Raw genomic sequence first — 17,954 nt, 5'->3', positions numbered from 1 at the left:
TCACCAATGTATCATTTACTCTTAATGCTATTTGTCCCTCTTCATGTCTGGTTCTACCGGTCTCCTCCTTCACTATATCCCCTATTGTCTATTTTGTTATCTGATATGACTATCTTTTCCTTCCAACATATTTGCTTTGATGTCCGTATTACAGTCTTTAATATTTTGCAGTATTTCTTGTAATGTTCTGTAGCATCAAGATCAGAACTGTTTTGGATTGACAGATTGCAAGGTACCCCTATTCCTTGAGTAATCCATGGCTTCTTTGTAGACTTTGCTCTAACCGTGGTTAGTCTAGGGGGAAAACAGTGTTGAAATAAGGTAAGCACTTTATTAGCAAAAGTGTTTTATTTTTCATTCATGCCATGAGCACTGTAAACATCAGTCCAGTGAATGTCACTGAGGAGTGTCCTAAAATAATCAATTTTTGGCTTATTGTTTACCCTCTTGAGCTCAGATTTAACAGATTTTATATCCTGTTCAGTATTAACATTTAACAGAAGGAACTGTATGTCATGGACTGAGAGGCCATTGACTATTGGTTTTGTAATATAATTTTGTTCATTGGACTTTTCTATAAAGATATTATCAATGGCTGGCTGTGAGCAATAAGCTACCCTAGTGGGGAACTTTACAAAAAAAATGGTTCAAATGGCTCTGACCACTATGGGACTTCACTGCTGAGGTCATCAGTCCCCTAGAACTTAGAACTACTTAAACCTAACGAACCTAAGGACATCATATACATCCATGCCCAAGGCAGGATTCGAACCTGCGACCTCAGCGGTCACACGGTTCCAGACTGTAGCGCCTAGAACTGCTCGGCCACTCCAGCTGACGGAATTTTACAGTGGGGATTTAGTTGAATGATAGTGTTACTAACTCAAATACGTTCTTATTGGGAGAGTCTTTAAGGAAATCTACATTGAAATCACCAGCAACCACTATTTCTTTGTTTTTGGTTGTTAAATGGGCCAGTACAGCTTCAAGGTGATTTATGAACAGGTTAAAGTTACCTGCAGGTGCTCAATATACACTTAATATTATGAAGGAATTTTTGTGAAATTCTACTTCTGTTGCACATGCTTCCATATGCTGCTCTAGGCAAAATTTATGAATGTCTATGTTCTTAAATTTATGGCAGTTCCTGATGAATGTGGCAACTCCTTTCTCCATTTCTACTCTACAAAAGTGAGATGCTAACCTAAAACCTGTAACACTTAAAAGTTCTATACCAGTGCTCACATGCTGTTCAGAGAGGCAGATTATGTCAGCTGGGTTTGAAGACTAATTCATCTATGCAGATAATTAATTCATTAATTTTATTTCTCAGTCCTCGAATATTTTGATGCAATAAAGATAGCTGACATTTCACATTGACTGAGTTAAAATTGGGTAGAGTTGAAATATCTGCTGACTGTTGAAAATTCTTAAACAATAGCTGTTATGCTGATGTAATAAGCTAGTTTTTTGGTTTCTCTCTCAAACTGAAGGTTTGTCTCAGTCCTAACCTCTCTTAAAATTTGGTTTCTTTCTGTCCTCCCTACCCTAAAAAAAAGAGTCTTTTCTGAACTCTATAACCACTGTTATTTTATCACTCATGACAGTGCCTCTCCCTTTAACTCCTCCCGCCCTCCCCCCCCCCCCCCCCCCCACCTCTCCTTGTGGTCAATACATGAGAGGTATGTGGGGGGAAGTAATATGTTGTCTGACTCCTCCTGAAAAGCGCTGACCCGAAATTTCAATAGTAAATCTCTCCTTGATACACAACGTCTCTCTTGTAACATCTGCCAGTGGAGTTTATTTAAACGATCCCGTGACTTAACACGCCGCTCTTCATTGGATCTTCTCTATCTCCTCTATCAGTCCTACCTGATAGGGATCCCGGATAGATGAACAATACCAAAGAATTGGGCGAACAAGCACCTTATAAGCCTTTTTCACCTTTCTTGAGCAAGATGGAGTAGCAGTCACTGTGCCCTAAATAAAGTGTTTCAGTATTATCTTGAATTGGAGAGCTCAGCATTTCAATTGGAGATTAATGCTCAAGAACATGAATTCCTTCATTTTTAAATGATTATTTGTAATAAAGTACAACATAAATGCGGGTATGAATTGGGGGGGGGGGGGGATATAAAAACAAACACATTTAACAAAATAAGTTTATTGATATAGTCATTTACAATATAACGTACTATAGAATGAACTGAACACTAAATGAAAGACAAAAGATTTTCCATACTTTTGTCAATATTCATTTGGACGCTAGGTCTAGTTGACAGCACATATCCAAAAATAATACTTTAAAGTCTTATATGTGTGTGCAAATCCTGTAGTACATTTATAATTTGCTATCACAATTAAGTGGAATACTTGCTGTAATAACCATTTTTGCAAATTTTGTGATACTAACACTCTCTGCACACATGTAACTTCAAAAAAAATTAATTTACAACATTAAACTCTTGAAACAGACAATCTATTGGCCCAACTGGCATACATGAAACTTGTCAGCCTGGACTACAATTCTCAAATGTAAAGTCACATCAAGGAAAAGTTTTCACATGAATGGATTATTACTTACAGCAGGATATACAAATTAACCTGATATAAGAACATATTTACAAATAAAAATGCTACAATGAAGAAGAGAGTTATCAACTGCACAAAGTCACAACATATGTGACTATAAAGTGACCAACAAAGTTTCTTTTTAGCTTTGAGTCACAAATTTGAACCTTTAGTAAGAAATTACAACCGAGCAAAGAGTCAGTCAACCTGAAGGAAACTATTAATATTTATTTCATAACATAAATTAAATTTGATGTTTGCAAATTAAATATTTAAATCCACGAAACAGATGTATGTGGGTTTTATTTCAGAGACCCAGTACAAAATGTGCTACACTTTGTTGCTTGCATTGTAAATTAAGTTTTTTGCTGTGGGATACTTTTAGTTACAGATCTCTGGTGCTACAGGTCTAGTACAATCTGTACTTGTTATGTAAATCGCTTCATAACAATGTTGTATGATGTATGGTATCCTTACTGTTTTTACTGCATGTAGTAATTAGATTGCATTGTTATTCAGTGGCTTTCCAATTGCCTCCTAGTTCCCACAAATAAAAATGAGTAACTGTGTCTTACCTATCAACTTAAATAAACACAGCAGAGAGATCACACACAAGTTCAGTGAACGACCAGACAAATTGCAAACTAGTATTTTATTTGTAAACAAATTTTGACAGCACAGCATCATCTTTACAGCATTCTTTGTAACACTTTTCTTAAGTGCTACTTTTTTTGTGAGCTAACTTGAAAACAATGGCATTTAAAAAGACACAAAAAAACATTTTCAGTATACTTAATGAGAAAGTAAGCACTTGTCAAAGCCAGCCATGCCAAATGACTGAAGTGAAATATGAGTGGAGCTTTATATAAATTTGGTAGATGCTTTACGACTGTTTCAGCAATGGAATATTCCTGTGCTCTCAATAGTTACGTGCAAAGTGCCCTGTTCCTTCCAGGGAAAAATTATACCAACAGTTTCACTCATTTACAGAACTGGGCTTTGCTCTAAGCAAGAAAGATATATAGATATAAAGTAGTGACTGAAGATGACAGACATTGTGTACAACTAAAGATGACAGACATTGTGTACAAACTATACAGAAAAAATAAACTTTACATTAGATGCTGTACATCTGTATTTTACTTAAAGAATGAACTATCCCAAAGCTATACCACCGTTATGCATTAAGCATACCATCAATCACAGGTACATAATATGACTGATTTCATTTAATATATATATATATTACATCACTGGTATAAAATCATGAGTAAAAACATCTTCATAATATTTAAATAGATCTTCACAATATACAAATATTATACCTCAATTTTTGCCAACATGTGTGATTTTAAACTCTCTAAATCATAACATCAACAGGAATTGTCAATTATACTTTAGTTGGCTTGGAAGATAAAGATGAAGATATTGAAACTCAGCTGCTCCTCGTGTAAAGAAAAGATTATGAGTACAATACTTATAAAACCAAGGAAGTTATAAATAAAGGATGAAACAAGCAGTGATAATTCACTTAAAATACCAAGGACAGAGCATAAATCAAATTACTGGAATTATTTTCAAGCTCAACAGTGCACTCTTAACTTTTCAGCCAGATAATGAGAGCAATAAGCAAAATTACCAGACCAATAACAAAAGCTATGAAAGCTTTCTTCCTTCGACGTTTGCTCTGAAAAGGGGAAAAAAATAATAATTAGACTCTCCAAGTTTTGGAATTCACTTTACAGCTAATGAATCTGCATATTCAAATAAACACCTTTAAATACAAAATGTTACTCTTTGTGCACCATTTACTGTTAGTACAGTTCAAGAAAGATCACTTCTGTCTACGAATATACAGGGTGATTATAATTAAACTTTCAAAATGCTGTAGAAATAACACCACTGGTCAGAATGATGTCAAATTGCAATGGAATATGATTGGAGAAGGGGGAAAATGTATGGCAGAAGAAGAAAAAATAGTCTGAAAACTTATCAATAGATGGCACTGTGTGTGTCAGAATATGTAAATGAAAACACCTGTCATGCACACAACCCACTGAAGTTGGTATGAACATGCAGGGTACACGGCTTTTCCTCCTTTCGCGTCTGCAACATTCGCCACAATTGTCTCAATGCAGGATCGCGCTCTGCTTGTAAAGCTGTATTACAAGAATTATGACTGTGCACACGTCGCTCTGCAGTAGTTCCTGACATGGAAGGGTTTGAAAAAAGGCATTGGTTCAATGACTGCCATGGGTCTGGAGAAAATGATTCAGAAATTTGAAAAGACGGGTTCTTTTGGTGTGCTACCTGGTAGAGGGAGGAAACAAATTGATTCAACGTCAGTGGAAGCAATGACCATAGCAATGCAGGAGGGGACAAGTGGTGGTGTGCAAAGGCGTAGTACACGGAGAATTGCCCGAACATTCACATACCCATGAGCATGGTGCATAAAATCCTACAAAACATCCTTCTTTGCTATCCACTCAAAACTACTAATGTGCACAAGTTGCTTCCTGTTGACCTACCAGCAAGAGAGGCTTCTGCTTTAGAATTTCTTGCTCACGTGGAAGCGGACAATGATTGTCCATGGAAGATTTTGTGGACAGACAAAGCCCAATTCCATCTGACAGGATATGTCAATACACAGACTTGTCGAATATGGGCAACGGAAACTCCATATGCAAATCAACCAGTACCACTTTGTCCTGAAAAGGTCACTGTGTGATCCAGGTTTACCGCATCATTTATCATACGGCCATATTTTTTTGATGAGACAGGTGCTTCTGGCCCTGTTACCTACGCTGTCACTGGTAAGCACTATGAGTCTCTTGTGTAACCACATCATTCCAGCTCTCCAACAGCATGGATGTGTGGATGGCATCATTTTTATGAAAGGTGGCGCGCCTCCACACATTACAAATCCAGTTAAGCAGCTGTTGAAGTGCCATTTCGGAAATGCTAGAATTATCAGCCACCATTTCCCTACAGCCTGGCTGTCCTGATCACCTGATCTTAATCCAAGTGACTTCTGGCTGTGGGGCTAACTGAAAGATGTGTCCAGTATTCCGATTGCAAACTTAACTGCAGTGAAGGCATGCATGGCGCAAAACAATCTGAATACGACCCCGCAAACACTTCGATCAGTTGTGGAACATGCTGTTTCTCGATTTAAACTTGTTGCAGAAAACGGTGGACAGCATATTGAACATGTTTTGCGCCTGTCACACGGAAATTAATAATCCGATTTGATTTTGACTGATGCTTTTTAAGTGGTTTTTGGCCTCAGGACAATTAAAAACCAGTTTTTCCCATCCAATGTGATGCGACCTTGCCTTGGTGGATGGGCTTACATAACTAACAGTATCACACCTGTACACCCATGCACACTGAGTAGTAAAGTTTATTTAACATCAACACCTTAGGCATTGTTATATGATTCATTTGTCATTTGTAGTTGACCACTATTAAATTATGTTGCTTACAGCACCATCTGTCGCTACGTTTTGTAACTATTTATTTTTCTTCTGCCATACGTTTTTCCCCTTCTTCGATAATATTTCGCTGCAATTTGACATCATTCTGAGCAGTGTTGTTATTCCTACAGCAATGTGAAAGTTTAATTTTAATTATAATCACCCTGCAATTGGTTACCTATAGAAATTAAAAGACGGGAAATATAAAGTATCTACACATTCAAGGGCTGACTCTCATATCACCACCCTATCCCAAGTTTCTAGGGCTATCTACGACGCATCAGTTCCTCTACATGATCTAAGAGCACTTATTAAACAATTACAGCAAGGTGAAGCTAAAAATCTTGAGAATGTCAAAGATATTGCAAAGAGGGCACGTTTCCAACCTTTGAGCAGGAACTTAACAAATTACAGCAAGACAATATAGCATGTGCTACTAACAGAACAAGAACTGATGCATCATTTTTTTTTTTTTAGTTCGTACTGTGAAACTTTAGCTTACAGCCAACACGCATAGCTCCAGCAAAAAATTATGTTATACCGATCCTGGTACCTAAAGTACTCTCCACATAATATTTTTGTCTTCTCCCTCCTGCCATAACAATAGCAAAATATGTCAACAATGAATGCAGTCTGGAGAGAGAATAAGATCCCTGATGACTAAATCATAATTGAAAAAGGTAAAGAGAACTTAAAATTACAGACTTATAAGATTATTTTTGTATAGATTAAAAATTTTGGGAGAAGGATAATTGAATTTCAGAGAAATTTTGAAGGATTATTGGACCCTCCAGGAAGAACTGTGTGGATTTAGGAAAGCAGAAGTACAACTTACCTGATCTTCGTAACAAGAACATTACTCAAAAAATATCTGGGAAAGGATAAAAGGATCACATCAGTCTTCCTACACTTAGAAAAAGCCTATGACAGCGTACCTAGAAACAAAATCTGGGAATGCCTAAAGAATAGAAATGTATCCAATGCATGAACTGAGAAAGTGTACATGCTCTACAGAAGATGTGTCAGCTGTGTTTGAGTAGTAAACAGAGAGAGTGAACGGTTTGAGACCAAATCTGGAGAGCAGTTGGGGAGTGCACTGTTTCCTATGCTCTTCTTCACTTTGATAGACAATATCATGAAAAGGACAAAAGAGCAATATGGATCTGAATTTAAAGTAATCGTGTTCACTGATGTTATGATATGGAGACACACAAATGAAGTCCAAGAAACACTGAATATATGGAACAATCACTTTGAGGAGTTTGGTGGAGCTGTCATTTGCACTCAGATAACTCCTATCAAAATATGTCCAATGTTGTTATGGCTGCCTGATGGGAACTAACAGACTTTGAAGACGGAATGGTAATTGGAGCTATAGAAACAGGACTTCCCATTTTGGAAATCATTAGGGACTTCAATATTCTCACATTAACAGTGTCAAGTGTGTGCTGACAATATCAAATTTCAGGCATTACTGTTCACCACGGACAATGCAGTGGGCAACAGCCTTCACTTAATGATCAAGAGCAGCGACATTTGCGTATACCTGTCAATGCTAACAGACAAGCAACACTGCACGAAATAACCACAGAAATCCATGAGAAACACACAATGAAGGTATTTGTTAGGGCAGTGCGGCAAAATCTGGTGTTAATGAGTTATGGCTGATGGCCAATGAGAATGCCTTTGCTAACAGCACAGCATCACCTGCAGTGTCTCTCCTGGGCTCGTGACCACATCAGTTGGACCCTAGGTGACAGGAAAACTGTGGCCTGATCCGGTGAGTCCAGATAGTAGATGGTAAGAGCTGATGTTAGGGTTTCAGTGTGGCACGGACACCATGGATTCAAGTCGTCAACAAGGCATTGTGCAAGCTGGTGGTGGCTCCTTAATGGTGTAGGCTGTATTTAATTGGAATGGACTGGGTCTGTGGTCCAACTGCACAGATCATAGACTGGGAATGGTTATGTTTGGCTACTTGTTTCCAAACAATGTTGGAATTTTTATGGCTGACCATGTGCCCCATCACTCGGCCACAATTGTTTGCCTTTGGTCTGAAGAACATTCTGGACAATTCAATTCAAGTGAATGATCTGGCCACCCAGATCGACCTTTACTTCCCTTAACTGACTTTAAATCTTATCTGGAGAAACAATCTTACTCCACTCATTCTTTTGAAATGTTCATTCCAGTTTCTCCTGTTTTCTTGTCTTTTATTGAGGGTATTAAGTATATTTAGTTCTCCCTTAATTCCAAAATTTGAGTCTGTCAGCTCATGGGTATCCCTAATGCTCTTAGAAACCTCATCTCTGTAGCCTTTATGTGACTTTCTTGGTGCTTGTTTATAACCCATGATTCACTTCCCTAAACAAGCATTGAAACTGCCATTACCTTATAAAATTTCAATCTTCTTTATTTCCTTATTTTATTTTTTTGACATCTGTTTATCATTCCACATATACTCCCAAACTTTGCTAATTTATGCTCTATGTCTTCATCACACTCACTTGTGATGTCACAACCTGACTAGTTACAATGCTTTACCTGTTTTTTGGTGATCACAATTTTTATCCATGCAGGCTATTTCGCTTTAAAAGCCACTGACAATGTCTTCTTTTTTCGACTCATCAAATGGTATTTTTCACAAACCTTACCCCTTTGTAGGTCATCTTCATTCTCCATCAACAGCATGGAGTCGTCTGCATATACAAGACAATTTTACTGTGATTTTAATTCTCCCATTAAAAATTTCCTTCCATTTCCGAATTACACCATCTAAATAAATGTTCAAAAGTGTGGGTGGAATGCTGCACCCTGGTCTTACTCCTTTGTTTGCAGCTAATACGCTATATTAGTGTGCCATCTATATCTAAAATTACAGTCACATGTTTCTACACATGTTTTAAAACATTTATTAGGTATTGTGGATATCCTCTTTTCCTCATATTTCTCCACAGTTTTTTTTCTATCATAATCATCATCAAATGCTTCAATAAAATCATGAACACTAAATGGGTTCCCCTATTATACTCACTTCTTTTTATTATTTTTGATTATATCGATTGTCGATTTGTCCCTCTGAAATCCCATTTGTTCTTCATCTAATAAACCCTCAACTATAACCTTCAACCTTTTGTTCACTATTCGTGCATACACTTTATATGTGGCACCTATTAATTTGATACTTCTACAGTACTCGCAACTTTTGTCATCTCCTTTTTTATATAGTGATATCACATTTGCTTGTGACAATGCTTCTGGAATATATCCCTTCTCCAGCACATATTTAATTAATGCAGTAATTTATTTTGTACTAGGGTGCCTCCACATTTTAGCAGTTCAGTGTTTATATCATCCTCACTAATAGCTTTTCGGTTCTTTGCAGGGTTGAGGGCTTCCCTTAATTCATTCATACATAAATAGTCTACACTTCCTATTTCAATTTTATCAAATGGTTCAAATGGCTCTGAGCACTATGCGACTTAACTTCTGAGGTCATCAGTTGCCTAGAACTTACAACTAATCAAACCTAACTAACATAAGGACATCACACACAACCATGCCCGAGGCAGGATTTGAACCTGTGACCGTAGCGGTCGCTCGGCTCCAGACTGTAGCGCCTAGAACCGCACGGCCACTCCAGCTGGTTCAATTTTATCCTTTATTTTCTTGGCGGAGCATCTTTCTTCATACCGCAAGTTCTTGTAATGTTCTCTTCATTTCATTTGTTGGATGTTATTTATTTGAGCAATTTCTTTTTCTGTTTGATCAAGCATTTTCTTTGTTTTATAAGCTATCACTGAACTCCCGTGAATATCATCTTCTGTTACGCTTATAAGTATATCCCAAGTATCTTGACGTGTTCATTTCACTGCTCTATTTACTGCATTTCTCTCGTTTGTAAATTTGTTGATTCTCCTCTGTTGGTTCACTGAGATATTTACAATAAGCATCTTGTTTTTCCCTTATAACTTTAACTCCAGTGTCCAATTTTTAGCACATCCCACAGCACTATGTATGTGCCGTGACTATCCAGGTGCACTGGCAATTTTCAAGCAACTTTAGTGAATAAGTGTACAATAACTAAGTGCCTCTAAACCACATTTGTAGCATCATTTGAAATTCCATACTTTACAGATTAGAAAAAATTTGAGCTTATATATATGCTTGCATCGGTAGAGGTGTACCAGCCTTCCCACAAACATGAGAAACCTTCTTCCGGGAAAAAATTTTTACATCTCCTAACATGATTTCTGGTGTTTATAATAAAAAGAATTTGGTTCACAGGAGGTTTTTTATTTAATATTTTATGATATAAAATGATTGCACATATTTTATACATAATTCACTTTCAAATGGTAATGCTGAAAGCACTGAGGTACACAGAGTCTACACTGCAGTCTTTACACCCCCATCTGTTTTCTTTTCTCATGTGTTTGCCGTTCTCTTTCTTCCCTTTGTAGGAGCAAGCTTTGCAATAACACATAGTATTTATTTTGTTGGCAGTGGAAGGTACTTTTCTGGAAAATAACAACCAAAATTTCTGTCCAGGCTAGTGCTTAGTGTTGATTCTAAATATCGAAATTCTCCTCCTGTTGCTACCAATTTCAAACTAACTTTTTTATGAAGTCCACAAGAGGTTTTCTGTTTACTGACATCTTTGTACAAAATAAATCTGTTTACTACAGACATCACAAAAATATGAAAAAAAAGTTTTTTCCACTACTTCATTGTTTTTCGTGCGAATGGGTAGCAACTGTACAGCTGATCCACATGATCTACACCAGTCTCGTTCATATTGTTGTCAATTACAAGGTCTGGTTTCATTAATGTTGTAATACAATCTTTTGAATGTACTGGAGCAATTTGGTAGTAGCCTGATGTTTTGTGGGCAGACAGCATACATCATGCTTATTTTTCCAGTTCAGTGCTAAAATGGCCCATTCCTCAAAAATATCATTTCATTTTGCTTCAGTTTCTTTGTTTTGAAGCTTGTTGGTAAGCCCTTTCTGTATTCATTAAAGTTGTAACAGCCAATGTACTTTTCTCTCGTATCATCTTCAGTCAAGGAACACTGGTGTAATATCTGTCCATGTAAATACAGTGGCCTTTACCATAATATGGACAACAGTGTCTCCTACTAACGCTAGAATACGGTTGTCATTCCCCTATCCTGATCCTATGTAAAAATCACAGTTCAGGACATAGCCTGTTGCAACATCACAAAGTGCATAAAGCTTCATGCCACACTTATTGGGTTTATTTTTCATGTAAACCCTGATGCCAACATGCCATGAAATGGACAAATAGCTTCATTTATAATCAAATTTTTGTATGGCATGAAACTGGATCTACTTTTGTCGACAAAGAAGTCTAACACAGGTCTAATTTTATGAAGAGGATTGTGGGTTTCCTCTTTTTTATGTACACTGAGTTGTCATTGGCATGCAGCATGAACATAATACTGGAAAACATATCATGGCTCAACAATCAATTTGCAAAGCCTGTTTGTAAAAATGGATCAGTTGACCAATAGTCCCCAAGCTTTGGTAACTGCATAACACACACAAGCAGAACTGCTGCAAAAAGAACAATATATTTCATGTAGTTTTACTGGATCCAATTTGTGCCACAAAGTTCTTTTTTATTTCATTTTGCTGTTTCATTGCGACAATTTTTGTATCTGCACATCTGTTTGTCTCTGTCTTTATGTTTCAGATAACACAGTCACTAAAAAAGTTCAAAAAACAATCGTAAACATCAGTTCCTGTTTACAAACAGGTGGCTCCACATGCCGACTGAAATACTGGAAGCTGAGGCTGTGCACCATGCTCCTGCTAGACGTCAGCATTGTGTTTAGTAAGACCTACTGTTGCATTTGTTGCTGTGGCATTTGTTGACTGTTACAGCTACTCATCTAATGGAAAACCGTAATTCAAATTAGATAAAAAGAAAAAAAAAAAAGATAATGTACTTTCTTTACAGATTCTCCATATACATTAGCAACAAAATTGAGGAAACGAAAATAAAAACTATTTTTTGTAGACTTCTTCCTTCATCGCTTCTTTCAACTTTTTGTTTTCTCCATTACATGTACATATCTATTTGAGATATCACCAAGAAAAGGTCAGAACCTTTGTCATATTCCATGTACTCTAGTGCCGCTTATTTTTCAATAATGGACTTAAATCCTTGAGCTAACATATATATTTACGGACATATCTTTTGTGGAAGAAGGTATTGGTGACTTTTAGTTTGTTAAAAGAAACAAAATATCTAAGTAATCGTCCACTGTCATTTATGACTTTTCTCCCAACATTCCCACAATCTTTTAGATAGCTTTATTCCCTACCCGTGTGTTTAAATCTCCTGTCAATATTATTTGCTGCTTATTATTATATTTATCCAAAAATTATTGCAGTTTGTCACATAAATCTATAGATTCCTCTTTTTTTCCTCTGTCAGGAGTGTAAACTGCAATCACAGTCGTGCTTTGTCCCTCTTATTTGACAGTTGAAACTATAATTCTTTCTTTACGGTATATTGATAATTTTTACTTATGGACCGTCTGACAGCAACTGAATAAAACACAATTTTAGTGCCATACACATTTCGCCTTTATTTTCTGCAAGGCATCATCAGTGGCCTGGAATATGTACATATGTTAGCTATATTATTTACATTTTTGTCACTGTGCCTATAGGTTACAAACAGTTCTGGTGGTTGGTATTTCCTATTAAGTAGTAATGTTTTGAACTGTACTTACAGGTTGCGTGGACAGTTTCTTACATATTACGCTCCTGTTGCATTTTTGGTGTTCTTCTTCTTCTTATGAACGCCAATTTGCGGTTTTTTCCACATTCCACAGCACTATGGACTGAACGTTTGTTTTAATGCAATTTTTTTGGTTTCTGTTGCCGACTGTCAAATGTTTTTGCCAAAGATCGAATATTATTGCCAAACTTATGAGTGTAACTATTGAAGTATCTGTGGTCTGTTCGTGTATGCATTTGTGTGTGCGTTTGTTTATGTGTGTGTGTGTGTGTGTGTGTGTGTGTGTGTGTGTGTGTGATATTAATTTAATTTAATTTTTTTTATTTATTTATTTTTTTGCCTTGCAGAAAATAAAGGCGAAACGCGTATGGCACTAAAATTGTGTTTTATTCAGTTGCTGTCAGACGGTCCATAAGTAAAAATTATCAATATACCGTAATATTACACGCAACTGAGCAAGACAGGACTACAAAAGTTGAAGATATAATTCTTTCATTTATATAACTATAGCCTATAATTTTCTTTTCCCATCTCTTATGTATGTATGTATGTATGTATGTATGTATATGGCAGTTCCTTTGCCTGCTCTCTCCTGTTTTCATGTTCCATTAAATAACATCAAATATTACCTACACAACTGTTACTCTGTAGCTTTTCCTTAGTTCCTATTATGAAAGCTATGTCTACCTTGGTCTTCTTTAAAATTTCTGCCAACTCCTCTTCTTTGTTTGCTAAACCTCTGACATTCCATGTTGCTACCTTAATGCTAGTACCTTCATTAAAAATTCTGATTATGTATAAAGGGCAGATGACTACTAAATTGAAGAGACTGGCAAAAAGAATAAAACAGTTTATCCCAAAGCATTAGTACACATGCTACCACCTCCCCACCCCCCACACCACCACCCCCCCAAACACACACACACACACACACACACACACACACACACACACACACACACACAGTGGAGAGGAGCAGGGAGGGAGCGGTATTGTACCTGTATGGGCCATGCAGTAGTTACCAGGAAGGTGGCTGGCACATACACAGGAAAGAAAGAAGTGGTGTGAGAGTGCTAGGAGAAATGGAATTCCTAAAATTTATTCTCCTTCCACGTCAAGTCTTTTACTATGACTCATTGTATCCTGCAATGATAAATGTTCTCCCCTCTGTTCCTCCACAACTGGTTTTCCACTACCAGTCCAACATGCACTAGGTATCTTTACTCCTAATGTCTTGCCTTATGGATAATATCTCCGAGGAAAGTCCATGTAAAATTATTGTACCACACACACTGTCTAGCACCTCTGTTCCATCCCTATCCCTGGAATTTCTTAACTTATCACACAAGGCAACCTGCGAAAGCATGCACATCATTTACAAACATTACTACTACACACAGTTCTAGGTAGTCAGAAAACAAACTAACTATACACCCAGATGAATGGTAACAACCAAACTGTGGTCAGGGGCCAATCAGATTACCCATTTGCAAGCATGCTGCTCACCATGAAGTAGTCAACTTCAGTGGCTGATTCACATTTCTTACGCTACCCCAGCACACACCAGACTCACTCATTGCACAGCTGGTAACTCCCCGTTTCCACAATCCACCTGGCCTCATCCTCCACAAGTCCTGCCTCCCACTTGTCTTGATGACAAACCTTCTCCCTATTGATTCCACCCATCTGCTCTATGTATTCCTCACAGTGACCCTACACGATTTCACTGCCACCCTAACTAAGTCATATCTTTCTTTTCTTACATCTGTTTCTTACTCTGGATGTATATTGTAGAGCTATATACAATTTTGTGTGTGTGTGTATGTGTGTGTGTGGGGGGGGGGGGGCTGTGAATCTGCATGTGCAGCCATGTGTGCCCATTTGCTTCTGAAAGATGATTATGTCCAAAAGCCCATCAGTTTATCAATTCTATGAGTACACTCATTGCTAAGTTCCACTTCTGTTTGACGAGTGCTTACCTATGTTCTATGTGGAATTGTGTTACATTCAGCTTGCGGTTGAAGCTTGTGTCAGTGTTTCCCTCAAATAAATTTGTTTCTGGATTGGACATGCCTCGAGCAAAGAGAAAAACTGTTTGCTCAAGATGTATGCTATCCAAAGACAAATTAAATTATATTATCACCTGGGTACTGTGAAGTCTGAAGATTCAGCTTTCATTTTTCTTTTATTGTTCTTTCACCTCTAAAAGAAGAGATCAAAGTTTGGAGAGAGTAAGCCTTCTTATAAGTGAAACATTATGCTTTATTACACTTTCTGATATCACTAATTGACACCATCACATGTTTAGCAAGAAGTTTTCACATTTAAGCTTGAAAAGACATTAAATGCCATTGTTACTTTTGCTTTCCACTAACACAATGTGTCCTGAGGAGACATTCACATTTCTTGATTTTTTTATTTTTCATGCAAGATTTTTCTAGTAATGCTTGTCTGTGTAATAGCAGGAAGGCAGCACAATCAATAAATAACATGCAAGCATAAAACAGTGCATCCTAAAGCATACTTACTCATTATCATGATGTCTGCCATGCAATTATTCCAATAATGACAGCCAAAACTACAATTAAACATATACAAAGGATGCATTTCTTCGTTCGAACTTTATTCTGCAAAATTTCAGAAAGAGGTAAAAAAATGAAAACCGGCAAATAAAAAAGGTCTTTACTTCTAACACACACTACTTGTAATAACAGGAATTTGCAAACAACATGAAAACTAATTTTAATTATCTACAAGTTAGCAATAACTGTGATTTTGCTACTCTGAATAGCGATATACATTCATAATGTCATTCTAAACAGCAAAGAAACTGAAACTTCCTGGCAGATTAAAACTGTGTGCCGGACCGAGACTCAAACTTGGGTCCCAAGTTCAAGTCTCGGTCCGGCACACAGTTTTAATCTGCCAGGATGTTTCATATCAGCGCACACTCCGCTGTAGAGTGAAAATTTCACTCTAGCAAAGAAACTCTTAATTATGCAAATCTGTCAGTTCTCTATATCAATCATTTCCTCAAGTAATTTTCCTTTTCTTTTAAAGCATGTTTCAATCAAAATTAAGGTACGAAAATTATCTCTTAAAGTATAAACACAAACTTTTATTGACCGCATACTAAATTAAACCATCTGCAATAAATAAATTAAGTAATTATTCTACTATTATGATATATCAGTAAATGAAAACTCTTAAAATGCTACCCCTGTGTAAATAATAAGGTATTAACAAGCTAAAATGTTCTAAGAGATGAGAGATCCCTCTAGAATGTAAGCTTCACAAGCCAATTAATATAGAATAAAATCTATCACATGACAAACATTTGAAATTTTATGATTAAGTGGGCATCTGAATTAAATAGTATGTATCTTCATTTCACCTCTGTATTATACTATTTTCCAAACACAGCTACAAAAACTCTTATATTAACGCCAACACTATCTGTGACACACTTATGCCAGCTTTTTTCCATGTGTCTACCGAGTGGTTATAACTAAAATGACAGTGTGCCGGTGCTGCAGTGCAGGCTGTACACATTGCAAAATGCTGAAACATCAAAGGTATGTTCATTAATTAGTGTGCTCATGGAATATACTGAAAAAAAGAAAAAAAAATAGGTCCACTTTCTGCCACTAGGTGAAAATATGGTGCTGTAAGAAGTGAGAGTGTGAAATATTCCCCGTATGGGACACAATGGTTATTGAGAAGAAGACCATGCACTGCTGGTAAAGTTGTTTTATCAGGAAGGCAGCAATGTCACTCACAGAAATAGTTGCAAAGAGGCCCCACGTCAATAAAAGGGCTACAGAATGTGATAAAGAAATTTGAAGAGACAGTTGAACTAGGTGGTGCAGCAGAGAGGGCAGCAGCCCATTCCCATAACAGCTGTTGATGAAGTTGCTGTAGCTACAGCCAATCAGAGTGCATGCCTCAAATTCTGCGGTCAGTTCTCGATCTGTGTCACAAGAATTGCCTTTCCCCTGGTTAACAGTTCAAAAGATTTTACATTGGTATTACTACAAGACTCAATGTGCACCAAATGAATCCCTCAAGATAGGCTACAACACTATGACTTTGATCTTCGTTTTTTGGCACTCACAGATTATGATGATTATGTGTGTGAAGGGACTGAACTACTGGTTCATCAGTCCGTCCTATCATGAGAGAAACATGTAAAAAAGGTAAAAAATGGGGATTTGGCTACTCAAACTATACAAGCAAATCAAAGAGTTCAAAAGGGCATGACAGTAGTTGTAACACAATAGGTAAATAAAAACAGAGATAACCCAGGCAGCATCTTGCACAAGAGTGTCGAAAGGCACAACAAGGTCAGAGGTGAAGAAAGTAACCTCCGGTTGCTTGGTGGGTACCTACCACAGGGACGATCTAGCCCCCCTCCCCCACAACCACCCCTAACATTGAAAGTGAACTATTATAGATTATATTAAACTATACTCTCCCTCAGGAAATGCAACACTTTGGTAGTGGCTGTCTCATCATCTGCAACCATCTGAAGCAGTGAGGTAGGCAAGCTGGGAGTGTGCCACAGATCAGCCAGCAGCGCTCACTCACTAAGATTACGCACTATCGTCAGCAGATTACCGTAGCTGCAGTGAGGAGGATCCTACAGACACAGAAGGGACTTGTAGGTGAGTCTCATGTGGCCAATGTATAGTCGGCACACACAATGGAATCTTTCTGAGGGGCCTGGAAATATGTTCGCCACACCTTAGTGGACCCTTTAATTGCTCTCAACTTGTTTTTGGTTGTAGTAGCCTGCCAATCCATTACCAGAGTCTCAAATTATTGCATCGAAGTTGTAATCTTAACTCTGTGCCCATTATCCCTAAATCAAGTTGATCTCCTGTAGTTTCATCTTTAGCCGAATGATCGCTGGGCTCATTTCCTGGAATACCTTTATGGCTCAGTGTACAGATGAAGGTCACTGTCTTTCCAGAGCAGAGGAGGTCAGCCAGTACGTCCTGAATGTTGGCGATCAAAACAATTTTAAGGCAGCATAGGGTTATGCCTTCTAAGCAACTCATGGAATCGCTACAGAACAGAAAGTTCGTCGTGACGTGGGATTTGACATACCTCAATGCCTGACAGATGGCAACC

General features: G+C 37.4%; 1 protein-coding gene across 2 annotated transcripts in view; it reads right to left on the bottom strand.

Moving 5' to 3' along the window:
* Nucleotides 1–2,148: 2,148 nt before the first annotated feature.
* LOC126259697 (syntaxin-12-like) overlaps nucleotides 2,149–17,954 on the bottom strand; it is a 64,432-nt gene continuing 48,626 nt past the window's right edge. Inside the window, exons 8-9 of one of the 2 annotated variants that reach the window (XM_049956662.1) lie at nucleotides 15,350–15,448; nucleotides 2,149–4,258 (exon numbers count right to left, since the gene is read on the bottom strand). In XM_049956662.1, the coding sequence (XP_049812619.1) occupies nucleotides 15,356–15,448 (93 nt within the window). In that variant the 3' untranslated portion in view covers nucleotides 2,149–4,258; nucleotides 15,350–15,355. The remainder of the gene's footprint in view (nucleotides 4,259–15,349; nucleotides 15,449–17,954) is intronic. The other variant, XM_049956663.1, reaches the window with a different exon arrangement.

Source organism: Schistocerca nitens, chromosome 5 (genome assembly GCF_023898315.1).
Source record: "Schistocerca nitens isolate TAMUIC-IGC-003100 chromosome 5, iqSchNite1.1, whole genome shotgun sequence".
NCBI classification, from domain to species: Eukaryota; Metazoa; Arthropoda; class Insecta; order Orthoptera; family Acrididae; genus Schistocerca; species Schistocerca nitens.
This window is presented reverse-complemented; position numbering and strand designations above follow the sequence as displayed.